At 44.2% G+C, this 27,866-nt stretch overlaps 1 protein-coding gene across 1 annotated transcript in view; it reads right to left on the bottom strand.

Annotated features, from left to right (window-relative positions):
• The window catches only part of ABCA13 (ATP binding cassette subfamily A member 13), a 412,425-nt gene that overhangs the window by 299,521 nt on the left and 85,038 nt on the right, over positions 1-27,866 (bottom strand). The window contains exons 16-19 of the mRNA XM_040455040.1: positions 21,367-21,481; positions 13,255-18,036; positions 9,700-11,511; positions 5,579-5,685 (exon numbers count right to left, since the gene is read on the bottom strand). Of these exons, the coding sequence (XP_040310974.1) occupies positions 5,579-5,685; positions 9,700-11,511; positions 13,255-18,036; positions 21,367-21,481 (6,816 nt within the window). The remainder of the gene's footprint in view (positions 1-5,578; positions 5,686-9,699; positions 11,512-13,254; positions 18,037-21,366; positions 21,482-27,866) is intronic.

Raw genomic sequence — 27,866 nt, 5'->3', positions numbered from 1 at the left:
GCACGCGCGCTCTCTCTCTCTCTCTCTCTCTCAAAAATAAAAATTAAAAAAATTTTTTAATAAAGACTAAAAATCTCCCATGGGGTACCTGGGTGGCTCAGGTGGTTGAGTGTCAAAAACTCTTGCTTTTGGTTCAGATCATAATCCCAGGGTCATGGGATCGAGCATGGAGACTGCTTGAGACCCTCTCTCTCCCCCTTCCCCTCTCGTGCTCTCTTTCTCCCTCTCTCTCTCTCTTGAAAATAAAAAAAATAAATTAAAAGATTAAAAATCTCCCTAAGTACCCACACCTCCAAAGCCTGCAACCTTGCACATACTAAAAGCATAAGATAAACTTTGTAATTCTCTGGAACATCCTTCCTGATGATGATTTGTTGATGAACTCTCCATGTAACAAAGAACATACCCGACCTGCACCAAATGTTCCTTCCCAGGAGCGCGTTCCTCTCTGTGAAGACTGTGTGTCCTGGGCAGCTGACCTCACGTGGGCTCGAACTAAACTCCTTCCTTTTTTTACAATTTCTAAAAGATTTGCTCATGTTGCGTCGACAGTGAGAATCTGCCCAAAGGCTGGTGCAGCATCCACAGCTTTCTGCAGCCACGGCCGCCTCTGTCCCCCTCATCCCTGGTGCTCCTACCTGCTTCCCAAAGCCACCTGCACCTCCTGCAGGGCGAATCATGCCTCCTGACCCTGCCCGTGAGAGCTCCTGCCTCAGGAGTCCTTGGCCCCCTCTGAGTCCCCTCTGAGTCCCCAGCTGTGCATGTTCCTGGCTTGTGCATGTTCCTGGCTTGCGCACGTCCCGCTCAGGCACGTCCCGCTCAGGCACGTCCCGCTCCGTGCACGTCCCTGTTCGCGCACGTCCCTGGTTCCTGCAGGTCTAGTTTCCGGCAAGTCCCTGCTTACGCACGTCACCGCCTCAGGCACGCCCCCGCCTGCACACGCGGCAGAGAACCTAGCAGGACCTTTGAATGTCTTGTCTCAGGTCACTGCTGGCCCCCAGCACACGCCTTTGCGCCTAGTAGATGTCTGGTAAATATGGTCACCTTGCTCATTATGCAAAATAAAATACATTGTCAGGAGTAGCAAAATCTTTTCTATTTTCTTCAGTTCGGCAAAAAATTCGGTCCTACTTCTTACATTATGACGTTGTTTGTCAAAAGCAGTTTTTTAAAAAGCTGCTTTGAACTATGGTTGACCCTTAAGCAACAGCGGTTTGAACTGCACGGGTCCATCCACTTGCACACGCATTTTTTACAGGACAGCACTACAAATGTATTTTCTCTTCCTTAGCATTTTCTTAATAACATTTTCTTCTCTCTTAGCTTAGTTTACTGCAAGAATACAACGTATAAGGGGCTGCCTGTCTGGCTCAATCAGTAGATCATGGGACTCTTGATCTCAGGGTTGTGAGGTCAAGCCCCATGCTGGACGCTGGACGTAGAGAGTACTTAAATAAATACACTGTAAAAAGAATACAATGTATGATACACAGAACATACAAAACACATGTTAATTGACCTTTTATGTTAAAGCTATTGGTCAAAGGTAGGCTATTAGTAGTTAATTTTGCGGGGAAATCAATAATTATATGTGGATTTTCGACAGCATGAGGAGTGGACGTCCACCCCTCATCATTCAAGGGCCAACTCCATATACAATGCAGTCCACATAGAATACACACAGTCTTGGGGAGCCTGGGGGGCTCAGTCGGTTGAGCATCCGACTTCGACTCAGGACATGATCTCGCAGTTCGTGAGTTTGAGCCTTGGGTCAGTCTCTGTGCTGACAGCTTACAGCCTGGAACCTGCTTCAATTCTGTTTCTACCTCTCTCTGCCCATCCCCCACTCAAAATCTCCCCCTCCTCTCTCTCAAAAATAAACATTAAAAAAAAATGTTTAATTAAAAATAGAAGAATATATCCAGCCTTGCTTTTAGAAGCAACCACATGAATGCCTCATTTGTTTCTATTTTCTCATTGATCTCGCTATTTCAGATTTTGAAAAGAGATCTCCCTATTGTACAAAACGTAAACTATGTCTCTTAAGCAACCCCTCACTAAAATACAGAACAAAAGGGGTACAGCACTATTAGACACGACAGCATCTATCTCTGAAGATAAGTGGCCCCTCTGCTTTGGAGAAGACATAACAGCGTGTTCAGGGGTTATGTTATCCAGACCTAGGAGGGCATCGAATGCTCCAGGAAAGAACTCACTGCCTGTGTGAGACTTTAGGCAAGGACTATGTCCTGTGTTTCCTGCTATAAAATGACAAAGTGCGAGAGGTGAGGACGGAGGCCTGGCGTTTCTGGAAGGTGCAGGTTGGGGATGACAGGCTGGGCTGTCACATCTGCCCGCACCCACCCCTGCATCCGACATCGGCCGGCAGTGTGCCCTCCAAGGCACTGCTGTCTGGGCCTCTCCCACCAAGCTTGCAGCCCAGTCTTACTAGCCCTCAGATCGCTGCTGTAGGCCTGGCCCTTCTGACGGCTCCTGTGGCTAATCCCGGCTCTTGCACACTTTGGAAAACCTTGCTCTGGCTTTGCAGCCCCGCCCCCCTTTTCTGGACCTCTCCCCTCTGCTCCTCTGGGTCCCACAGGTTCCTCGGCAGGAGAGAGGCCCTGACTTCCTCACTCCCAAGCCCTGGGCAGCCCCCCTGACTCTCCTGGGCCCCAGTCTGCCAATTTGGGAAACCGAAGATCAAAGAAGACAACTTACTCCCCCTAAGGTCTATGAGCCCATCAGGCCACATGCCCTGTCCTCATACAGACGCTTCTAACGGACTTCGAGTATGAGATCCAGAGGACAAAAATGATGGCCTTCCTCGTGGTGATCCTGAACGTAATTCTCTGACATGCAAATAACTACTGTATTTTCAGTAGTAACAGGACCTGATCCGAGTGTGACTCCCTTGTGTGACAGAAGAGAAGCCATGTGCCCATTGTGGCCCCCCACCTGCCACCCCAAATCCTCACTGGCTGGTGCACATCCCCGGTCCCCGCCTGTCACTGCCCTCCTACTCCATACATGGAGTGACAGTTCAGTAAGGAAAAAATGGGAGCGACAGTCTGAATGGGACTCAGGCATGCCTGAGTTTTCTCGAAACACAAAAATTCAAAATTAATTCTGTTGCTAATGTAATTTCTGGCATGCTGTATCAATCTGGCAGCTGCAAAGCAGAAGGACAAAATCAATATAAATCTAGCTGTTAATGAACGTTCAGTTCACTTAAAAGCCATCACAAAGAGGTGCCTGGGTGGCGCAGTCGGTTAAGCGTCCGACTTCAGCCAGGTCACGATCTCGCGGTCCGTGAGTTCGAGCCCCGCGTCAGGCTCTGGGCTGATGGCTCGGAGCCTGGAGCCTGTTTCCGATTCTGTGTCTCCCTCTCTCTCTGCCCCTCCCCCGTTCATGCTCTGTCTCTCTCTGTCCCAAAAAAAAAAAAAAAAGTGAAAAAAAAAGAAAAAAAATTAAAAAAAAAAAAAAGCCATCACGCTGGCTGGCTGAGAAATGTCAGAATAATGACATGTCTGCAGGTGGCTGGGTACAACGTCAGGGAAGCCTTCGGGCTGCAGAACAAAACGGGATTTGCGTTTTACCTGGGCATGCTTCCCCATGCCAAAGACATCTGGTGCCCGTCCTAAGGCGTACCTGGGTATCTAATGCTTCATCTTCAACGGAATTGCCGATATTTGCAACATCTCTAATTGGGAGGAGAGATTTTTCTTTAAAAAGAAGAACAAAGGGGCACCTGGGGGGCTCAGTCGGTTGAGCATCCGACTTCGGCTCAGGTCATGATCTTGTGGTTCACGAGTTCAAGCCCCGCATCAGGCCCTGACAGCTCAGAGCCTGGAGCCTGCTTCGGATTCTGTGTCTCCCTCTCTCTCTGCCCCTCCCCTGCTCACGCTCCCTCTCTCTCTCTCTCTCTCTCAAAAAATAAGTAAACATTAACAAAAATGTAGAAAAAAAGAATTAAAGCACATGACACCTGGGTTTCTTTGACATCTACTCACCAGATGTCTCACTACCTCCTCCCCAACACACACATACATTCCTTTTCCATGTTTCTCAGGGTAAACGATGCCTGCGTGGGTCCCAAAATTACCGTTTTTCATCCTCAACTTGCCCTGTAAGGGGTGGCCTCGCACGAGTCAACACCCACAGCAGGCAAGGACCAATGTGGCGACCCGTGTCCCGAGCCTGCTCTATTTATGCCTCCTAAGTGAGCTTTGAATTGGGCCTGGTTCCCACTCTCTGGAAGGTTCGCTCTGCTGGCACCTGCTGAGCTGGACTCAGACTCGGCCCGTTTGATCTGAAGCGCCCGCCCCCACCGTGTGCCCCACTCGGCCTGATTCCACTTCCGTGGGGGTGGAGCTGGGGTCTGTGCTGTTCTCGGGGACAGCGACACCCAGCCTGGTGTGACATCGCGTGATGAATACCGGCTGCCGCCTTGCTGCGGGGACAGAGCTGCAGAGGGCGGGGCCGGGCCCTGTCTCCTGGACTGTCCCGCACCCGCTGCCCCACTCCCCGGCCTTACCGCCCCGAGGAGGGCGGTGTGGCCCCATTCAGGAGCCGCCATGGGATGCTGGTGACGTGTGCGCGCATGACAAATTCCTGGAGCGGCACGGATCCAGCCCCTGGGCTCAGGAGCGCTGTGACATGCACCGCCCACATACCACGCGAAGTCTGGGAGAACCCAGTGCCTTTGTTCCCACAAGGTCCGCGCAGGGATTTCACAACAGTACGAGGATCCTAAGACCCAAGCGAATTCATTTACAAGATAAATACCGAGCTGCGCGGGACTATAGCCACCGTGCTGAGCATCGCGGAGGCGGAACCGAATGAGCACTGGGTCCTGCTCCCAGGGACCTAACACACGGCTGCAGGAAGGGGGGCTTCTAGGGCATCAGCGCGGGGGGGCTAGAGTATCCTGGGAATTCAGGGGGCATCTTCCGTGCCAGGCACTGGATGGGCACCGAGGGTGAAGACGTGGTTGCTGCCTTCAAGGAACACTTCCTCTGGCAGAGGGAGGCGTAGGAATGAGGGCACAGACATTGCACGTGACCGAGGTCTGCTGGGCGTCGCTGCCAGCCGAGAGGGAGGCCATGCTTCTGGCTCAGGACCACAGTTCAGCCAGACTTTGATTTTTTTTTTTTTTTTTTTTTTTTTTTTTTGAGAGAGAGAGAGAGCGAGCCACAGAATCCGAAGCAGGCTCTAGGCTCCCAGCTGTCAGCACAGAATCCGACGTGGGGCTCAAACCCCACAAGCCGTGAGATCATGACCTGAGCTGAAGTCGGACGCTTAACCGACTGAGCCACCCAGGCGCGCTGGAGTTTAAGTCAAGGAGACAAGGATGCACGTTTTGTGAGCAAAGACGCAGACCAAAAGCCCAGCTGGGGGGCGTGGGGGCCACCCGCCTTGGCTGGAGAAGAGTCGCAATGGGTGGGAACGTGGGGGACCTGGGGGGCCAGGTCCCTGGGGGCCTCGGAAGTCAGGCACTGGACCAGACACACGGGGGTAACCCACCCATCTCGCAGACAGCCGAACCCTGAACGTCGGCCCGGGGCCAGGAACAGCCCACCTGCAAGGATGAGGAACAGGTGCAGAGCCAGCATCGTCACCTTCTGCAGAGTCGCCACGGCTTCCGGGGGTTTCCGAGGCTGTTGGAAAATCCGACACATGGCAACACTAAAGAAAACAATAGACAGTGGCCTTAACGGGTGAAAATCAGCGAGCCACGTGCATCCTTCACGCACGCGACAATAAATGGTAACTCTACGCCTGCAACACTCCATCCAGACACACAAATAGCTGTCTACACCTCGAGGAAACACGGAGTCTCCCGCCGTAGTTCGAAGCATCCACCCTGTGGCCACTAAGCCGGATATCCGCCCTCTCCTTGTCTCGATCCATTCTCAAACGGAAGGGGGTAAAGGATCAGAGGGTGGCAAAAATGAGAAGCACAGGAGAAGGGCAGTGGAAAGAAATCTCACGGTTGACCGTTTACGTGTGGAGAATTCACTGCAACGGATGAATCTGTATAGACGTGAGATTCTTACCTCTGAACAAACGCCTAAGGTTGTGGGGTATGTAGCATGTGTGTGTACACGTGTGTGCACGGGTGTTGGGCTTTACTGAGTCCACTTGGAGGGGTTGGAATAACACAGACCGAACCAAAGTTTTCATACGCTGCTGTGATGTGAGTCCTGGCCACTGGATTCTCCTTTTCTTTTTTGGGGTTTATGTTCATTTTTTTTAGTTTATTTATTTATTTTGAGAGGGAGAGAGAGAGAGAGGGAGAGAGAGAATCCTAAGCAGGCTCCGAGCTCTCAGCACAGAGCCTGATGCAGGGCTCAAATTCACAAACCGTGAGATCATGACCTGAACCGAAGCAGGATGCTTAAATGACAGCCATCCAGGCTCCCCCGGTTTTTCCTCTTGTGACGCAAGTGCCTGGCTCAACCTTTAACTGCCAACACGTCCGTCTACCTCCAATGTGTTTCAAAAACACACATTACCAGCCACGCCACACTGAGGCACCTTGGTTTTCGAGATCTTGGATGATTTTTCCAACTGACCGTTCGAGCTGCTTGCTTTTTCTCCTCCCATGCTTCAAATCTCTTCTGTTTTATTTTTTTAAATGTGTGTTTATTTTTGAGAGAGTGAGAGAGACAGCATGAGCAGGGACAAGCAGAGAGAGAGGGAGACACAGAATCTGAAGCAGGCTCCAGGCTCTGGGCCGTCAGCACAGAGCCCGATGCGGGGCTCCAACTCATGAACCATGAGATCATGACCTGAGCCAAAGTCAGACGCTTAACCAACTGAGGCATCCAGGTGCCCCAAATATCTTCTGTTTTAAATTCACCAACAGAGACTGAGCCTACAATACCCCAGGACCCCACCCTCAGCCCCAAATAAAGCGGAACCCCCAGCCTGCACTCTTTCCACGCATGACCTCCTTTTGTGACCCCACGTGGGCTGTGGGATTTCCGGAACTCGTAAGTCACAAACCATTACTTTTTCAGAGTCCCCTGGGCTCGCTGCTGAGGCCGTCACGCAACCACAGGGCTGGTCCAGCCACAACGGTGGTTCTCGAAGGGCTGTGCCAGCACACAGCGGCAACCCTGCTCACTTCTGCCGTCACACTGCTGACAAAGTGGGACCAGGAATTCACATTTGCCTCTTGTTTCTTTTTTAACCCCAAATGGCTTTTGTCTCACTCATAGATGAGCTTATACTCTTCCCACAATTCAAAGACGTCCTCCAAATCAGACACAACCGAGCAGATAAACAACATCATCTGTGAGGCACTTCTAAAAAAATTGAACAAAGTGTGCGTCCGTCTATTCCTTCCTCCCCCCGCCATCCCTCACGTGGGTGACATTAACTGATTAACGGCACACCTGCCCAAAGAAATTCCCTGAAATTCCTTGAAAAGAAATATGCGAGATAAGGTCTGGAGATCGATTAAAAATGAAAGAAGAAAAGCATCTTGGATTCTGAGACCTCTGTGTTGAGTCACCCACTCTGGGACACATGCTGCTGGGGCAGACACGGAGACGTCACATCTGAGTAAATGCCACATTCAGAATTCTCCAGAACACCGTGGCAACCAAACCCTTTGGGGGGGGGGGGCAGGGGTTTAATGCAACTCTGTGTTTTTACAGCATCTTGTTTTAAATTTACTTTCCCCAGGTATGCCTGGGTGGCTTAGCCAGTTGAGCGTCTGACTTCAGCTCAGGTCATGATCTCACGGTTGGTGGGATTGAGCTCCGTGTCGGGTTCTGCACTGACCGCATGGCACCTGCTTGGGACTCTCTCTCTCTGTCTCTCTCTGTTCCTCCCCCACTACTGCTCTCTTTCTCTCTCAAAAAAAAAAAAAAAAAAAGTCAGGCAAGTCAGACCTCAAACCCATGACCAATGGGATTACCTGTTTGGGGCACTTGAGGTCTTCCCCATTGAAGAAGCCGATGTTAGAAAGAGTGAAAACAGAGAGAAGAGAGGCACGTAATCACCAAGCAGGAGAACGCTGGGAACCCAGCCTTGTGACTCTACTGACAAAGTGGTGACCACACAGCCGGTTCACAGCCAGTTGGTTTCCAGTCTCGGGATAAATTCCCTCCCTGGAGAGTGGGAAACATCAGATCAAAACTGGGGTTGGTGAAGAGGGCTTGCCAGGACCACCCCCAGCTCAAACGGAGATTCAGGGCAGCTTGTAAAGTCCCCTTCAGCATAGTCTGGGACCAGAGCCAACGCAAGGATGAGGCAAGGGCCTCCAAAGCCAACACACAAATATTGAAGCAGTGACAGGCCTTCATGCCGGGAGGCCCCTATTTAACTAACCAAGGAAACCCTTCCAAGCTCTAAAACGTGGCCATAGCAGCAGGACCAGCAGGAAACAGGTCAAGCTCTCTGGCAGGTGAGCGAGGGTTTGAGGGCACCTCCAATCTCTTCATGAGAATGAGAGAAAGGTAGGAACAGGCAGGGACTGGGGAACATCCACACGGTTCCATCACACACAGGAAGGACAGACTGGGACAAAGAAGAGTCTCTGAGGCTGCACTACCCAGGGCACAAATCCTCCAACCTGAGGGAGCAGAAGCTTCCAGAACATAATGAGTAACAGGACGGGAGAAAGGCCCCCCTGACCTGCCTCTCAGGGGTAGAGGCACTGCTTGGAAGTGGATCAACCATAGCGCTGGGTTGAATCTAGAAAGGCAAGAAGCCGGGGAGCCTGGTTGGCTCAGTTGGTAGAGCATGAGACTCTTGATCTCGGGATTATAAGTTCGAGCCCCACGTTGGGTGTAGAGATTACTTAAAAGTAAAATCCTTGGGGCCCCTGGGTGGCTCAGTCCATTGAGCATCCGACTTCAGCTCAGGTCATGATCTCACAGGTTGTGGGTTCAAGCTCCACATCGGGCTCTGTGCTGACAACTCAGAGCCTGGAGCCTGCTTGAGATGCTGTGTCTCCCTCTCTCTCTGCTCCTTCCTTGCTCATGGTCTGTCTCTTTCTCTCTCAAAAATAAATAAACGTTAAAAAAAATTTTAAACAAAAAAGCAAAATTCTGGGGGCCCCTGGGTGGCTCAGTCAGTTAAGGGTCCAACTTCAGCTCAGGTCATGATCTCATGGTTCATGAGTTTGAGCCCGGCATCGTGCTGTCGGTGTAGAACCCGCTTTGGATCATCTGTCCCCTTCTCTCTCTGCCCCTTCCCCGCTCTCTCTCTCTCTCTCAAAAATAGATAAATAAATAAACATGACAAAATAAAATAAAATCCTTAAAGAGGGAAGAAGTCAACAGCTTCCTGGCCCTTTCCAGGGATGGTTACAACTGAAAGCAAGATTTTCTGCATGGTGCGCATAACCTTATAATCTCATTTGCCTGTCACACGGTAATGACCTTTGGCAGCCAGAGCACATGAAGAGAAAAGCTGTGTCTGTATCTAGCCTGGGACGAGTGAATGGAAGAAGAAGTTTTTACTGTTGAAAATGAAAGCATGTACTTTCACACAGCATTTAATAAACCCAAAGCATATTTGAATGCCAAATCATGGGTCAGGTCGTGAAGACACTGGACAGACACCAGCGTGCTATCAAGTTAAGTCGAGAATCATACTTAACCTGGTTTGAGGTCATTCCTGCGCAGTCCTGTTTTGTAGTTCCTGCAATGGGGCAAAAAGGAAGTGAGTCGGGCGTTTTCTTACCTTTGATCCATCAGTGGGACCTCTTGCCAGCACTCCGTCAATGCAATTAGTTCCTTCAGGTACTTCTCGAAACTTGATAGCGGTTTGAGGATGTAAGGAAAATCAGCCATCACCTCCTCGATGCTCTCTTCTTTCCCCGATGTGGTATTCTTTCCAGTGGCTGCATTAATAAAACTCTCAAAGATGGGCTGGAACAATGTTCTCGTGGAGTCTACCCACTGAGAGTTGTTCAGGGGAAATTCTTTTCTCAAGAGAGCTATTCTCCTTAACATGATCTGCACTGATTGCTCGAGTTGTTGACGAGTTACATTCGGAATCAGAGATGCGTTGGAAAACAAAGCTTCGCTCAGATCACCTGTTCCACCAGAGACCTCCCCAGCTGTCTCTATGGCTTTCAGAAGGTCATCTGGATGTTGAACCAATGTCAGCAACAGATTAAAGACAGACCTGTTATCCTTCTCTAAGTTACTCCAAAGAGCTTCCAAGGTGAAATCAATCGCCATTCTCAAGTACGTCCCTATTTCCGTGCTGTCTCGTGATAGCATTTCATCCAAAAACAGGATCACTTCCTGGGTTCTTTCCCATTTAGTACCTTGAGGGCAACAATGAGTGGGGAGTGGACGAGGGTGCAAGAAGTCTATCTGGTTGATGATACTACTTATAGGAACGAAGCAATCCAAAATTTCTTCCCATAGGTCAACAGAATCCATACGGAATATTTGAGTTGCGTTATTAAAAGCTACCAGAAGAAGCTCCATAGCCCCCAAATTGATTTTCACGGAAGTTAAAAATTCAGCAATTTCTTCCGAAATATCAGAAAAGTCCTTGGACTGGTTCACATGAGAGAATGTGCTAGATGACGTGTTGACACTATCAGAGTCTTGTGAACTATTAGGTGTGACGCCAGTCATCCCAAAAGCCAAGTCAAGAAACGGCGTCAACAAGTTGTTTATCTTTTCAGATAGGAAACGGTCTACGTTTTTCAAAGTCGTTATTTCATTCACAGCTTTTCGAACACTTTGTTGCAAAACAGAATAGAGACTGTCAAAGAATTTCACGGTGTCATTGGCACTAGAGATGAAATGGGCTTCAAAAATAGTGGCCACCTTCCTGGAAACCTTCTGGGCTAGGCTGACCAGTTCCACGGCGGAGTTCACCGAGGAGGCAAGATCTCTCATGTCGGCAATGTCCCGCACCAGCAAGGTCACGGTGTCAGTCATTTCCAACAGGGGCTCCAGGGCACCACTTTCTCCACCAGCTCTTGAGAGAACACCAAGGAATCTCTTGGTCATTTCTAACGTTGTCCTGTTCCTTAGAGGGAATGAATTATTGATAAAGGAAAGCAGACCAGTGAGATTAGCAAGTATGACTTCTCGGAGTGCGGGATACACGTTACGGAAGCCTCTGTGAGGAGAGTGGGTAAGCGCGTCCATGAGCCGTGCTAGCTCTGTGGAAGTTTCTCTCACAAGCTGAAGGGCTGACCTGAGATCGTGATTGAGTTGGAAGAGGTCTTCAGAACTGTTCCTGTGGCGGAGCAAGTGACTCACAACCGTAAGAAACTCCAAATTATCTTCCGACTTGTTTGTCCCCGAGGTTTCCCTTGGAAGAGCACTAAATAAATCTCTCATGAACTTCAGTCCTCGATGAATATCAAAATGAAATTGTCCATTGTCTAAAATAAACGGCCTTTGGATGAGATGATGTATAGCGTCCTTTAAACTTGAGAAAATGCTCATCAGTCTGTCGTCTTTCAAGATGGTAAGAAATTGATCCAGTGACAGAATTTCTAGAATTTTATCCTTTGGGACAAAGCTATAAATAAATGTGTTTTAATTTCATGTTCAGCCATGGGAAGATTAAAACCTAGAGTCACATTTTGGCTGTACAGGAGCATCATGGGGGAATCACACAGTCTGCAAGACAACATGCTAACGCACCTTCCAGAAGGTGCCATTATGTGGCACCAAATAATGAAAAGGGTGGAGAAATTTCACGCATAGTCCCGTCAGGATGCCTCAAACCTAGTCACTTCAAAAGGCACATACTTTGGCTTTTTAGAAAAGACAGGAAGGTGAAATCAATAAAGTGCCTCTCGCTGCAAAAGGGAACATCTTCCCGAACGTTCAAAGTCCTAGCAAATGGGTCAGATAGGTGATGGCTGTGATGCATCAGAGTAGCTAGGCTGAGCGACAGCGTAAGAATCTCTTTGCCATGAGCTGTGGGTCTCCATGAGTGACAGTGTCTTCCCTCATGACAGTGAAGGATAAAGGGAAGTGGCCAGTTTGCAGCATAAACACTAACGCAGGTGCCATTGGGAAGCGATTTTACAGGTGCGATTAAAGCCCCTGGTGAGTAAACTCTGACTCAGTAAGACAGGATATCGCCCCGGGGGTGGGGTCTGACTTCATCGGTTGGAGGGCGTTCAGGGAGGTTGGAGGGTGTTCAGGGCGGGCGTTAAACTTCCCTGACCTAGCAACCCCAAATAGCCCCTGCCTGCCAGTCACCTCCCCTCACCCTTGACTGCCTCCTGCAGACAGTAATTTCCTCCCCATGCTATTCTGCCTGCTTCTAAGCGTGCCTTCCGGACGGCCCATTCTAGTGACTTTGCACCTGCTTAGCTGGCCACTGAAAGCACAGAAGCCAATCCTTGAATTAAATCCTTGTTCTGGTTCTATTTCTGTGGCTGAGCCCTGACTGACACAGACGTCACAGAATGAATTAGAAATTCCCTCCAGCCTTCTCACTGGCAAGCTTCGAATAGAATGAAAACAAAAACAAAAACAAAACAAATAAAAAGGATATATGAAAAAAATTTAACGTGACTCTCGGTTTTAAAGTTTTAGAATTTTGGGGTGCCTGGGTGGCTCAGTCGGTTGAGCATCTGATGACTCTTGATTTCAGTTTAGGTCATGATCTCTCTCAGTTAAGGGGTTTGAGCCTTGTGTCAGGCTCTGTGCTGACAGTGTGGAGCCTGCTTGGGATTCTCTTTCTCTCTCTCTCTCTCTCTCTCTCTCTCCCCCCCCCCCGATTGTGCACACGTTCTTTCTCTCTCTCTCTCCCTCTCTCTCTCTCTCAAAATAAATAAACTCTTTAAAAAAGCATTTAAAGTTTTAGAATTTCCTCAATTCCAAATATAAACATCACAGGAGATCAACTGGAATAAGAATATTTAAACCCCTCACTTGTGATGAGACAGTTAATACATCGATTCAATTATGACCGTGTATATGCATCTACATATATAAGAAATAGGGCTTAAGTTCCACATAAAATAGAATTTCATAACTATTTTCATAACCCAAGAATGTAAGAAAGCATAAGCAATTAATTGCCAGGGGCTAGGTTTCTATAACGTGTTTCCTACTTAGATGACAATCATCAAAATTATCTCAGCTTGAAACTTTAATAAAATGTCCTTTAAGACAAAATTCATGCCAAAGGTCACTCGTAGGTGGTAGGTACAAATGCTGTCACTGATGTTGACACGCTCAGGAAATAAAGCAGATTGTAACGTGTGACAACCGCATTTACTATACCAAGCAAAAGTAAACTCACCTCATCTCTGCAGCGATGTCTTTGTGGAAGGCCTTCAGCAGAAGAGATAGTCTGTTCTCAGAATTTTCCTCCAGTAAAAATGAGAAGAACGTTTGCAAAAGCTGTTCCATGAAATCCACTGCACTTCTTGGTGGGAGGATTATGCCGGCACCATTTCCTGAAGGAGTCTGGTTCAAGGTGAGGTTAATGAAATTCGTTATCTGAAGGTCAGTATCACTCGAATTTGAGGCTGCCTCCAGAGAACTCCCAGCTAACTTACTGATTGAATTAATTAGGACACTTTCAAAAAGGAATTGAACGAGCGACAAATTAGTTAGCTGCTCTTGGCTTAGCAGTTGTGTCAAATGGGCAACGTCAAGGTCACCTTCCCTAGAAATGGCTTTGAGAAAACCCAAAAAGGTAGCAAAATCTTTGATCCACAGAGCTGTATCATCAGTTGCATTCTTGTTGGCTGTCAGAAGAAATAACGTCTCAATCATTCTAGAGTCATCTTTGTTTGCACGTTTATGGAGCCAGTTTTTCATGCCCAATAGAAAATCTTCAATGATTTCTGATGTTTTCAGTGACAAGGACCCCAGGCTTTCAAACACACGGGCAAGTTGCAAAGTTATATTATGAACAGTCTCTGAACTGATCATTTGAATTTCTTTGTTAATTTCAGAAACCAGGTGTCTGATAGGAAAGTCGTGGCTTAGCTCTGTCATGATTTGTTCAACCTCAAGCCACAGTTCCTCAAAGTAAGAAGAGTTATAAGTCACTTCACTTGTTTTAGTAAAGCTTGGTGCTTCTAAACCACTGTCCGTCACGTTAGCATCCAGAAACATCACAAATGGAGAGTCTACAGAATGGGCACCATTTTCTAGGTGCCGATCCCCAGAAGGCAATTTCATGATCCTTTCCAAATTTAAGGAAATCTTATTTTGAACAGATGCCTCTGTGCCTTCGTTAATGTTGAGGATCTTGCTTAAATTGGCTAGTGTATCAAGAATCTTTTCATCTGGTGCAACTTTTGTAAAGCTAACACTTTTCAGTGTTGCTATGATCTGCGAAGCAACTTGCTTTAGGGGGCCGTGGGCACAAAGTTCAGAGATGCCACCGTTGCTTTGATTTCCAGAAGACGGGACAAACGGTAACACTTTATGCCAAAATTCTCGCATGGTTTTTACAAGTGAAGTTTGAACGTGGAACACTTCGGACAGCTCTAGAAAAATGGAAGTCCAGTCCACTAGTTCATGAATGACACAGACCATCGTCCTAGAAATCTCCTCCTGTGAGCCTTCATCCGAACATTGTAAACCTCCACCCACGGGAGAGAGGTGGAGCAGGTCGAGTACTCTGGCCACTTTGCGATAAAAGGAAGAAGACATGAGCTCGTGGGATCTACAGGCTTCTACCTTGGGATCTTGCCTCGATCCAGAAGTCGTGTGATTCCAGCACCAGACCACAGGAAGGCAAGTTAAAGCCTCGGAAAGAATTGCTGGTTTATCTGATATTAATTCCACCGTGTCCAAAAGAGTTTTTATCACAATAGCAAAGTCTTCCTTGGTGATATTTGAGATGCTGATGCCATGAAGGACAGTGAACTTGTAGACATCCTCGAGGATTTCTGTGATGTTTTTGTCAACTCCTCTCTGCAGGAGCTTCACAGCATGAGGAAGCATGTAGTAGGCGTCTACCACCGCGTTAACGTCATCCTTCGGGAACAGGCGTGAGAGCTTGAGCAGGTGATTGACATTCCAAGAATGTGAGCTGTCCACAAATTTTTCCAGCAAGCCAACAAGCAGGTTGGCCCCCAAACGGCCAGGACCCAATCTACTGACGTTCTTAAAGAAATCGGTTAGCGCTTCATTCATTTGTACAAGTTGGTCGACCAGTAGGTCTATGTCTGGCTTCTTGAGAGTACGCAGGAGAGAAGTTACCTTCTTGAACACTTGACTATTACCTGCATCTCGTGGAATGTTGTGAAGAACTGAGGGCGTCAGGGAGTTGAACACATCCCTCATCAGTTGGATACCAAGTCCTACAGCTTTCGTGATTTTGTGCGGACTCATTTGTGGTGGATGTTGGAGATCATAAGAGAAGTTGAAGGCAAGGTAACTGGCTAACTGATATAATGAATTGCCCAAGCTGTTGACATCCTTTTCTTTTAGACTGGTAGCAAATACGTTGAAAAGCTTCTCGGATGTAGAAGAGGAGTCACTTTCTAGGATGTGAGTGGAGACAGCCTTCATAAGTTTCTGAACTTCCTTCCCCAGAGCTACTAAATGCAGCCAAAGATTTTTAAATCGGCTAGGTAAGTCATCTGACATTTCTTTGGGTCTTAGAACGAATCCAGTAAAACGTTTCCAGTGGGATTGAGATACAAAATCAAAGTCTCTTGTCAAGTTGTTGATAATCATCCTTACTTGGTCTGTGGAATCATTTAAAAGAGTTAATAAAATCTCTAATTTAGGTACCTTTTCCTCTTCAAAGACTTCAGTGAGTATCACATTTAGGATATCGTTTACATTTTTCAATACAGTATTCACACAATCTGGATCTGACATGTTGAACGAACAATGAGGGTCCTTTATATTCAGCATTCCAGTAACAAGCTTCAATGTAGAGTTAATTTTGTTCTCTACATCTCTGAAACTCTTCCAAATACCCCGAGGATAACCTTGTGAAACACTGGAGTTATACATCATGTACAGATGGTTCATGATATCTACCCATGCAACGCACCCCTTCCGTCTGCTGATTGTGTCCTCGGAGGAAAATGTGGAATTGAACATGGCCAGAATATGTAATGTCCTCTGTGAGATATTTACAGATAATAAGCCATCTTCCAAAATAAACTCGGTAACATTTTGGAAAATATTGGCACAGGACAATAAATCTTGGTCACGTGACACATTTCTAAGCAATAACATTGTTTCTCTTAGCTCGTTGATGACACTTTCAAACTTCATTCCATGATTTGTGAGGTTATTTGAAAGAAAGTGATTTAACAATTGTACATCTCTGTCGATGTATTCTGAGGTATCGCTTAACTCCATGAAAACATCAAGCAGAGAATATAAAAACTCTCTGCTGGCATTTGTGTTTAATGGAAATGTCTTTAGCTGACTCAGGGCAGTCTCCATGGTGAAAAGGGATTTCTCTACTTGGTCGGGGTTAAGTGACTTTACACTAACTAAGGCATCACCCACTACTACCCAAAGATCCCTGAGACTCAAAAACTCATCCCAGTCATGAAAGCCATCAGCTTGGGTTACATTTTTAAACAAATTCAGTATGAGTCTGGCGGGGTGGTGGGTAGGAAACATTCGTTGGCAGCTTTTAGAAACTTTCACATCACCTTCCAATTCATCCAGAAGCTGAGTGAGGCCATCATGAAGAGGAGTGAAAATATTCACGCCAAACTTGAATATCTGAGATATGCTTCCCCAGATATCAGCCCACATTTGGAGCCACGAGACGGTGCAGCGAACAGCCATTAACTCATTGAACACACTGCCATTCGCGGACAGGTTTGAAAGAATTTGTGCCCATGGAAGAATAAAGGAAGACCCTCTGTCTGTTGAATAATTCACGGAAGAAACGTTTTTACTATCCAAAGCAAAGCATTCATTACCCAAAAGGGCTTCTACTGATCCGTTGAAGAACTGGCTCATGTACTGAAAGAAAGAAATACGGAAATCCTCGTTGGCCACGAGCAGCTGTTTGAGACCTGTCAACGTAGCATGAATCACTTCCAATTCGGGGCCCTGTGTAGACACCAGGGATTGGGCCTGAAGTTCCAAGTAGTTAAAAAATGAAAGCAACTGCTGACAATAAGATCCTTCCGAAATTCCCTCGAGAACCCCTGTTGTCTCATATAAAAATGCAAATGCTTCACTGATGTTCTGGAAATGAAATTGCTTTATGATATCCAAAATGTGTTTTGAGATTTGTGCAAGGGAGGGTAGCAAAGAGTCTGTGCCCTGAATGCTCAAGAATTCAGACATGGATTGGAACCAGGAAGAATAAATCTGCAGAAGCAAAGCCGAATCTTTGTCCTGGAAGACGCTGAGATAGAGCTGAGTCAAGATTTTAGCAACTTCTCGTTTTTCGGGTTCAGGAAGGGCTGAGAAACGCTCAGACAGGTTCCGTAAAGCGCAGACTACGTCCAGAGCCTCTGAGACTTGGCCCTGCCTCAGAAATCCGAATTCATAGAGGCTGCTTAGGACCATTTCACATAAATGTACAAAGTCCATTTTCACAGATGGCGATGGAGGCCAATCTGAATGGAACAACTGAGAAAAGTTAAAGCTTTTGCTAAGAACCCTCTCGTCTTCTGGAACAGAAAAGTTAAGACCTGTAGTCAAGGTCTCCAGTGTGTCTCTTTCCCCTTTTGAAATTCCATCCGTCCACAACTCCAGGAGCTTGGGATTCATTTCAGAAAGTACTAATTCCATAAATCTCAAAATATCATTTGATTCCTTCTCTGTCCAGAGACGTTCAAGAGCTTGTGCTCTTGCGATCACTGCTTTGCCAAGTTCCAGAAGTTTCTGAGTATCAAGAGCAGATGGGTCTCTCTCTAAACTTCTTGAATGATTTACCCACAAATGGCTTGTGTTCAGAAGAGTCTCGGTGGGAGATGGGCGGTCACGGGATTTGGGAACCCGGGGCGAGTCGAAAGGATTAGGCAATAATTTCTCCAGAAATCCCACCAGCGATAAAAAAAAGTGCATTTGCTCGTCCTCCGGGGAATGCAATCTCTTTTCCATCAGGAGAAGTTCCTTGGAGGAATTCAAGATCCTAAAAGATTAGCAGAATTGTTTTAGTATCCAAAAATAAATTAATAAATAAATTCAAGACAAATTCAATTTATCAACTTTTCAGGATAATACTCAGACTTATTTAGAGTAAAACATAAATGAAGGATTTACCACACAATGTAGGGAATTAAATTAATGTGAGCGCTGGAAGTGTTTTACAAATCCAAAATGCACATACATGTGTTTAGCTTAAAATCTGCTTCCTGCACCAAAAACAATGGATTTTAAGTTACTTTACTCCACGATTTCACATGTAGGATTGTTCAAGGTAAGTTTGCTGTGTATGCTGGAAAAATCTCGGGTTTTGATTCCTTATTGTGTCTCACAATGTCTTGCCTGTAGGCGGAGTCCAAATGGCAGAGTGTGTCAGAAACCTCCCCCTATGATTTATGGATGGACGACTGTTGGAATTGCCTGTTCCAGAAGCAATTCCTGTGTTCGTTAAACAATGCTGGCACTTCCCACTATTAGAAACTCATTAATTTAGATAGTGTACTTTCTCTCCAGGGGTTAACTTGTAAAATGCAAGGAGTTCTCAAAGGAGCAACTCAGGGGTTATGACAAAGTCCACACTCGCAAGAGAAATCCACACTTGGAGGGGAGCCTGGGTGGCTCAGTTGGTTAAGCGTCTGACTTCAGCTCAGGTCATGATCTCACGGTCCATGAGTTCGAGCCTCACGTCAGGCTCTGTGCTGACAGACCCTGGAGGCTGCTTTGGATACTGTGTCTCCCTCTCTCTCTCTGCCCCTTCCCCACTCATGCTGTCTCTCTCTCTCAAAAATTAATAAACATTGAAATAAAAGTCAGGGGTGCCTGGGTGGCTCAGTCGATTAAGAATCCAACTTCGGCTCAGGTCATGATCTTACAGTTCCTGAGTTCTAGCCCTGTGTCAGGCTCTGTGCTGACACCTCGGAGCCTGGAGCCTGCTTCGGATTCTGTGTCTCCCTCTCTCTCTGCCCATCCCCCTCTCATACTCGGTCTCTACCTCAAAAATAAATAAACATTAAACATTTTTACATAAATAAATGAATGAATAAACGTTAAAAATGTTTTTCAATAAATATAAATAAATAGAAGTCCTCACTTGGGAAATGTACTAACTTCCATTAACTCAGGAGCTACCTGTCCACTTTATATATATTTATATGATTTATATTTATATCTGTGTCTATATTTATATATCTATACAAATTTATATTTATAAATATATTTATATAAATATTTATTTATATTTATATCTATATCTGTATTATATTCATATTTATATTTATTACAATATATAATATATATTATAATAAATATTTATTATAATATATATTATTTATATATTATACAAATTATATATATCTATATTATATTTTTATTTATATATTATACAAATTATATATATTTATATTATATATTAAATATATATTATATATTTATATATTTATTTACATATATTTATATATATCATATAATTGATATATTATATATAATTTATATATATTTTTATATATTGTACATAATTTATATATAATTTATGTGTATTTATATATTATATAATTTATATATAATTTATATATGTTTATATATATAACTTATACATATTTATATATTATATATAATTTATATATTTTTTAATATATTATATATAATTTATATATATTATATATATTTTACATTTAATATATAATATATTTATATATACTTATTATTATATATTATATGTAATATATATGATAATAGATACATATAAATATACTATATAACATAAATATATAATGAATATATATACACAAATATATATTTATATATTTGTTATAAATCTATATTTATTTTTATATGATTATACGGCTGGAACAGGACATGGCCCAGGGTTTCTATTTCCAGGCCCAGTACTCTTCATACCCATCACGATTAATGTCCATCCTTATTTTTATTTCTTCACTCATTCATTAGGTCAACATCCAGTTACCTAGCATCTATCATGACAGATACTATGCCAGCTGCTCTGGGTCTACAGCTATAAAATGAAACATGCCCTCGGAGCATAGACAGACGAGGTTTACTGCTGTCTTTCTAGGGCATCTAAATATTTGAGACTTTCAGGAGAGTAAGGTATTGTAAATCCAAACTGAACAAGGGACTGACTCTCTCGGGGGTGTGTCCCGTGCTCTTCCTCCTTGGTCCACTAACCCCCGAGATTTAAAAGTTTCTTGGGAGTGACAGTTCCTAGGTCCAGAGAGATGTTGAAGAATGGCTCTTGAATTTTGCTGTGCACCTGGAGAATTTCTTAAATCTACAGAAACCTGATTCCTACACACAGTCAATGTCTAGAGCTTCTGGGAATTTGTATTTTTAGCAAACTTCATAGAATAGGTTCCACTCCTGAGTCTGAAAGCTATGCTCTAATGCAAAGCTTCTGTCCCATCTCTTCCCAGCACACCCATGAACAATAAAGTGTGCTTTAAACTGTACATAATATTCAGGGCACCCGGCAGATTCAGTCAGTAGAGTAGGCGACTCTTGATCTCAGGGTTGTGAGTTCAAGTCCCACATTGAGTGTAGAGCTTACTTAAAAATAATAAATAAATAGGGGCACCTGGGTGACTTAGTTAAGCGTCTGACTTCGGCTCAGGTCTTGATCTCATAGTTTGTGAGTTCAAGCCCCACGTCGGGCTCTGTGCTGACAACTCGGAGCCTGGAGCCTGCTTCCGATTCTGTGTCTCCCTCTCTCTCTGCCCTTTCCCCACTCATGCTCTGTCTTTCTTTCTCTCTCTCTCAAAAATAAACATTAAAAAAAATTTTAAGTAATAATAAATAAATAAAATGAAAGACTCATGTTTTTAAAAATTAGAGAAATAAACTATATAAAATATCCATAATTATACATAAAAATTTCTACCACAATGCATATGTCAAAGTAGCAGGATAGCATATAATCTGGTAGATTTAATTCCAAAGATCACTTCTCTCCTCAAAAGTCTCCAAAACTACCAGAATCTTAAATCACTGATGCCATGACTCAAGCAGGCAACTAGATGAGACTATTTTCCAAACATTGCACTTTTTGGGGTATCTATTGTAACTCATGCTTTTCAGAGAAAAGTTTACTATTTTCATCTGTTTTTCTTTTCAAAATCCGTGGAAACATGAGTCATATACACTCTATGGAGCAAATGTTTATTGAACACCTAATATGAAACACTGTTCAGTAGCCAAATAAGGAGCTCACATTCTAAAGCAAAAGCATTTCCTACAACTAGATTCTGCTTGTCTTCAGGTAATAGTTACATAGAAACCTGGAAATTGGGTTCTGAAAACTTACCTGGCTATGGAAGCAGCTGGAGACTTGAGTAAGTTACTCAAAAAGTCAAAATAATTATCAGTGATGATTTCCCAGTCCATGTTTTCTTCGTAACAAGGAGATTCCTCAGAGAAAGCTAAATAGAAAGGCATTTCATATATCGATCTCAAGTTGGAAACAACAGTCAAATCTGCCAAAGCAAAAAACACTACAGTGGTTCAGTTGATGTGTTTGAAAAAATAACAAAGAAGGGTTAGAAATCCTTGTGATCTGGCTCCCACTTCTGGCCAACACCAACTATCCCTGGCCACCAAGCAATGGAGACAGTGATCCATAGAAGACAGAAAATAAACAAGGTGAGACCCTGATTATCTTGTCTATTGCCTTAAGGAAAGCATCCAGGCCATGACACAGGAGGTGGAACTGAGCAGGAACTGTCAGGCGCCCTGAGCAGAGGGGATGAAGGTTAGAGTCCGGAAGATGGCACAGATACACAGAACAGACTCCCAGGAAAGACAGAGCCATATAGATGGAGGCTGTCTGCCTTCTTCAACTATCCAGCTGAGGACAAACCAGTGCATGCAGGTGACAAAGCACCCGGAGACCAGGGAAAGATCCACCCAAAAGGATTCCGGAAAAGTATCCGGGGATCACATGGGCCAGGAACAAATTCTCTTTCCATCAGCCGGACCGGAACAATCCACAATCTCACGAGACAATGAGTACAAGACGCACGATGAGTCTCGCCTCAGTCCTGGGGAATATTTGCAACCGCACCGAGTGTCGCTCCAGTCCTAACAAACCTTAAAAGCAAGATCCGAAAGGATCAAACTGTTTTCAAGAACATAGGAAAAACAGAATGGCAAGCAGGAAACAAGGCGAACCTCAAAATGTTTGGCATCCAATCAAAACTCATCGGGCATGCAAAGAAGCAGAAAAACGTGACCCAGACTTGGGAGAAAAAATAATCAATCAAAACTGCCCCGAAAGAGGGTGGTACTGCCCAGAAGCAGACACATAGATCAATCAAACAGAATAGAGACCTCAGAGATAAACCCATGCTTCTATGGCCAATTAATCTATAACAAAGGACACAAGAGTACACGATAGTGAAAAGACAGTATCTTCCGTAAATGGGGTAGGGCACAGCAGACAGCTATATGCCAAAGAATGCACCTGCACCACTTTCTTACACCACACACAAAAAATAAACTCAAAGTGCACCAAAGATCTAAATGTGAGACCTGAACCCATAAAACCCTTGACAGAAAACAGAGGCAGTAAACTCTTGGACATAGCTCTGAGCAGTATTTCTTTGGATCTGTCTCCTCAGGCAAGGGCAACAAAAGCAAAAATAAACTATTGGGACTACACCAAACTAACAAGCTTTTGCACAGCAAAGGAAATCATTAACAAAACAAAGAGGCAACCTACTGAATGGGAGACGATACTTGCAAATGATATTCGCAATAGGGAGCTAATATCCAAAACATGTAAAGAACTCATACGACTCAACAACAACAAAAAATCTGACTTGAAAATGGGCAGAGGCCTGAGTGGATATTTCGGCTGAGTGATTTTGGCTCAGGTCATGATCTCACAGTTTGTGAGTTCAAGCCTTGGATCGGGCTCTCTGCTGTCAGCACGGAGCCTGCTTCACATACTCTGTCTCCCTCTCTCTCTGCCTCTCCCTTGATGTCGCTGTCAAAATTAAGCAAACATTAAAAAAAAAAGGCAAAACTTTTCAGAATGGATAAAACCAGACCCAACTGTATGTTGCATTATGAAAATGCACTTGAAATGAAAGACATAAATAAAAGTAAAAGGACAGAAGAGACATACCACCCTAACACAAAGCAAAAGAAAGCACTAAAGTAGACTTCGATGATAATATCACTGTAACTTTATATTGCTAAGGCATCAAGGAATCAAGACAGAGTAGTTCTAAATGTTCATGGGCATTATAACAGAGCCTCAAAGCACATGAAACATCTTAGCCAAAAGGCCGAGAAGCGATACAAAGCACATGAAACAAAAACCAATATAAAGTACGAGGAGAAATCAACAAACCCACAGTGATCGTCAGAGATCCCAACACGCCCTCCGATAACTGATATGACAGGAAGACAAAAAAAACATCAGCAAGGACACGGATCTGTAGAACACCATGAACCAACATGATCCAATTGACATTTAGCTAAGACACCCCAGCCAACAACGTGATACATATTCTCAAGTACATACAGAACATTTGCCATGCCAGACCATATTCTAGACCAAACAACAGAGCTCAGTAAGACTTAAAAGGATTCTAGTCATATAAAGAATGTTCACTGACCAATTAAATTAGAAATCAATTAACAGACATGTATCTGGAAGATCCCAACTATTTGGAAACTAAATAACACACTTTGAAATAACTCATGGATCCAAAAAGCAATCAAAAGGTAAATGAAAAAGTATTTTAAAACTGAATAAAAATCAGAGAACCAAATGGAAGTATTTGTTGGATATGACTAAAAAAGTACTCAAGGAGAAATTTATACATTAAACACTTACACTGGAAAAGTATAAAGGTCTCAAATCAATGACCTCCACTTCTGTGGTAAGAAACTACAAAGTCAGTGAAACCCGGGGTGCCTGGGTGGCTCAGTCAGTTAAGCATCTGACTCTTGATTTCAGTTTGATTTTCATGGGATTGAGCCCCATGTCAGGCTCTGTGCTGACAGCAAGGAACCTGCTTGGGATTCTCTCTCTCTCTGCCTCTCCCCTGCTCGCTCTCTCTCTCTCAAAATAAATAAATAAATATTAAAAGAATAAGTTAGTTAAACCTAAAGTAGAATAAAGAAAAAAGTAAAGATCAAAGTGATAACTAAGGAAATAGAATAAAGGAAAATATTGCAGAAAAATTAACAAAACCAAAGGCTATTTCTTTGAGATCAATAGTATTGATGACCCTCTAAAGCAAAGTGATCAAGAAAAAAAGAAAGGCACAAATTACTGAGAACAAGTGTGAGAGGTGATATTACTACAGATTCAATAATATTAAGAGAATAATAAGGGGGGCACCTGATGGCTCGGTCAGAAGAACATGCAACTCTTGACCTCAAGGTCGGGAGTTTGAGCCCCATGTTGGGTGTAGCGATTACTTAAAAATAAAATCTTTAAAAAATATATATATTTTAAAAGAGAATAATAATGGAATAGCAGGAAGAAAACACTATGACACTAAAGTGGACAATTTACATGGCAGAGACAAGTTCATTGGAAGACACATTCTTCCAGAGCTTACTCAGGAAGAAACCGATAACCTGAATAGTCCTATTAAGGAAATTGAATGTATAGTTTAAAAACCTTCCCACGAAAAAACTAAAGGCTGGGATGGCTTCACTACTAAATTCTACCAAATGTTAAAGGGAGAAATAATACCAATTCTACACAAATTCCTCCAGGAAATTGGAAAGGAGAGGAAACTTCTCAACTTATTCTATGAGGCCAGGATTTCCTTGATACCAAAATAAGACAAAGACATCAAAGGAAAAGAAAACTACAGTCCAGCATCCCTCATGGAACAAATGCAAAATGTTAGACAAAATTTTAGCAAGTTGAATCCAACAATATATGAAAAAGTAAAATATCTTATCAAGGGGGGCTTACTTATCCTAGTTATGCATCTCAATGTAGCATCTCAAAAGCTTCAAAAATGTTAAATACATAGGGATAACCTGAGAAAAGATTTGAAGAGTACTACAACGAAATTACTAACAGAAAACAGGGGCCCTAGGTGGCTCAGTCAGTTAAGCGACTGACTTTGGCTCAAGTCATGATCTCGTGGCTCGTGAGTTCAAACCCCACATCAGGCTCTGTGCTGACAGCTCAGAGCCTGGCATCTGCTTTGGATTCTGTGTCTCCCTCTCTCTCTGCCCCTCTCCTGCTCATGCTCTGCCTCTCTCTCTCTCAAAAATAAATAAACATTAAGAAATTTTAAAAGAAGAAAATAAATAAGACATAAACAAATGGAGAGATACACGGTGCTCATGAATCAGAAGACTACGTGTAGTTAAGCAGTCATTCTCCCTAAATTTATCCAGAGAGTCAACTCAATCCTGGTTTAAATTCCAACAGAATTTTGAGAAACCGAGAGGCAGATTCTAAAATTCAGATGACCTAGAATAGCTAAAACAATTTTTTCAAAGATTTTATTTTTTTAATTGTTTATTTATTTATTTTGAGAGAGAGAGTGTGTGAGCAGGGGAAGGGGTGGAGAGAGAGGAGAGACAGAATCCCAAAGAGGTTCTGTGCTGTCAATGCAGAGCCCTACTCAGGGCTTGATCTCATCAACTGCAAGAGATAATGACCTGAGCCAAAATCCAGAGTTGGAGCTTAACCAACTGAGCCACCCAGGCGTCCCTAAAACAATTTTTTAAAAATTTTTTTAACGTTTATTTATTTTTGAGACAGAGAGAGACAGAGCATGAACGGGGGGAGGGTCAGAGAGAGAGAGGGAGACACAGAATCTGAAACAGGCTCCAGGCTCCGAGCTGTCAGCACAGAGCCCGACGCGGGGCTTGAACTCATGAACCGCGAGATCATGACCTGAGCCGAAGTCGGACGCTTAACCGACTGAGCCACCCAGGCGCCCCTAAAACAATTTTTCAAAAGAACAAAGTAGGAAGGCTAACACTGATGCTAAGACTTACACTAAAACTATAAGAATCAGGGGCACCTGGCTTATTGTTATTATATTACACTCAACTGAGTGTAGAGATTAGAGGTTAGTTCATGTCTAAGTAGAAATTAGAGATTATTTAAATAAATGGATAACTGACATAGAAATAAGAGTACTTACATCAATAAAACTCAAAAATTAAAACTTTGCTAATCGAGGTCGTGTGATATTGGCATAGAGACCAACAAACACACCCCTGGAACAGAAGAGGCAGAAAAGACCCATTCATGTGAGTAATTTACTTAACAAAGGGACAGAGATAATTCAGTGGAGAAAATCTTCACAACAAATCTTTCCGAAGCAATTGGATCTCCATATGCAAAAAAATAATACTCAGTGTACACCAACATCATATACAAAAATTATCTCAGAATTCATCGTAGACCTAATTTAAAACTTATAGTTGCTGGGGCGACTGGGTGGCTCAGTCAGTGGAGCATTTGACTTGATTTCGGCTCAGCTCATGATCCCAGGGTCCTGGGATCGAGCCCAAGTTGGGCTCTGCACTGGGTGTGGAACCTGCTTAACATTCTCTCTCTCTCGGGGCACCTGGTTGGCTGAGTCGGTTAAGCATCCGACTCTTGATTTCGGCTCAGGTCATGATCTTACAGTTTGTGAGATCGAGCCCCGCATTGGGCTCTGCGCTGATGGTTCTGAGCCTGCTTGGGGTCCTCTCTCTCCCCCTCTCTCTGTGCCACCCCTGCTCATTCATGCGCTCTCTCTGTCTCAAAATAAACAAATCAGGGGCGCCTGGGTGGCTCAGTCGGCTAAGCGTCCGACTTCAGCTCAGGTCACGATCTCACAGTTCGTGGGTTTGAGCCCCGCGTCGAGCTCTGTGCTGACAGCTCAGAACCTGGAGCCTGTTTCGGATTCTGTGTCTCCCTCTCTCTCTGACCCTCCCCCGATCATGCTCTATCTCTCTCTGTCTCAAAAATAAATAAACGTTAAAAAAAATTTTTTTTAAATAATAAATAAAAAAAATAAATCAACATTAAAAAAAGAAAGAAATCCTAATTTGAGGCAAGTAATTTAACCTTTCTGGCATCTATTTCACAAGCGAAATCACACAGGGAAAAGGAAGGTAGTAACCATCGTGAAAATCAGCACGGGTGTGTGGGATTCATAACAGATTTTCGAAAGGGTAATGCTACCAAAAAACCAAGCCACATCGAACAAGTTTTCTAAACAAAAGAAGAAAACATAATCCACGAGAGTCCACTCCGTGGCTGCTGTCTGTGACTCATTATAATGCTGGCACTCATTTCTGTGCGGAAGGAAAGGAATGTCTCACGCAATGGCCTACAAGTCCCGTGCTAGCCATTTACACACATTATCTGATTTAGTCCTCATAAGAACCCGATAAAGCAGGCCAGATAATCCCTGTTTTCCCAAGGAGAAAACCGGTTACAGTGGAAGCCCAAGTGACCTGCTCACTAAACTCTGCACCAGAAGCAATGTTTGCTACCGAGCTCATCGGCCTCCAAGAGCCATCCGTCCAAGTCCGGGGCACCTGGGTGGCTCAGTCAGTTAAGCAGCCGACTTCAGCTCAGGCCACGATCTCACAGTTTGTGGGTTCGAGCCCCGTGTTGGGCTCCACGCTGACAGCTCGGAGCCTGGTGCCTGCTTTGGATTCTGTGTCTCCCTCTCTCTACCCCTTCCCCACTCATGCTCTGTCTCTCCCTGTCTCTCAAAGATGAATAAACTTAAAAAAAAATTTTTTTTTAATTTTTTTTTTCAACGTTTATTTATTTTTGGGACAGAGAGAGACAGAGCATGAACGGGGGAGGGGCAG

Source organism: Herpailurus yagouaroundi, unplaced genomic scaffold, assembly GCF_014898765.1.
Source record: "Herpailurus yagouaroundi ecotype Mexico unplaced genomic scaffold, PumYag 214, whole genome shotgun sequence".
Classification (NCBI taxonomy): Eukaryota; Metazoa; Chordata; class Mammalia; order Carnivora; family Felidae; genus Herpailurus; species Herpailurus yagouaroundi.
This window is presented reverse-complemented; position numbering and strand designations above follow the sequence as displayed.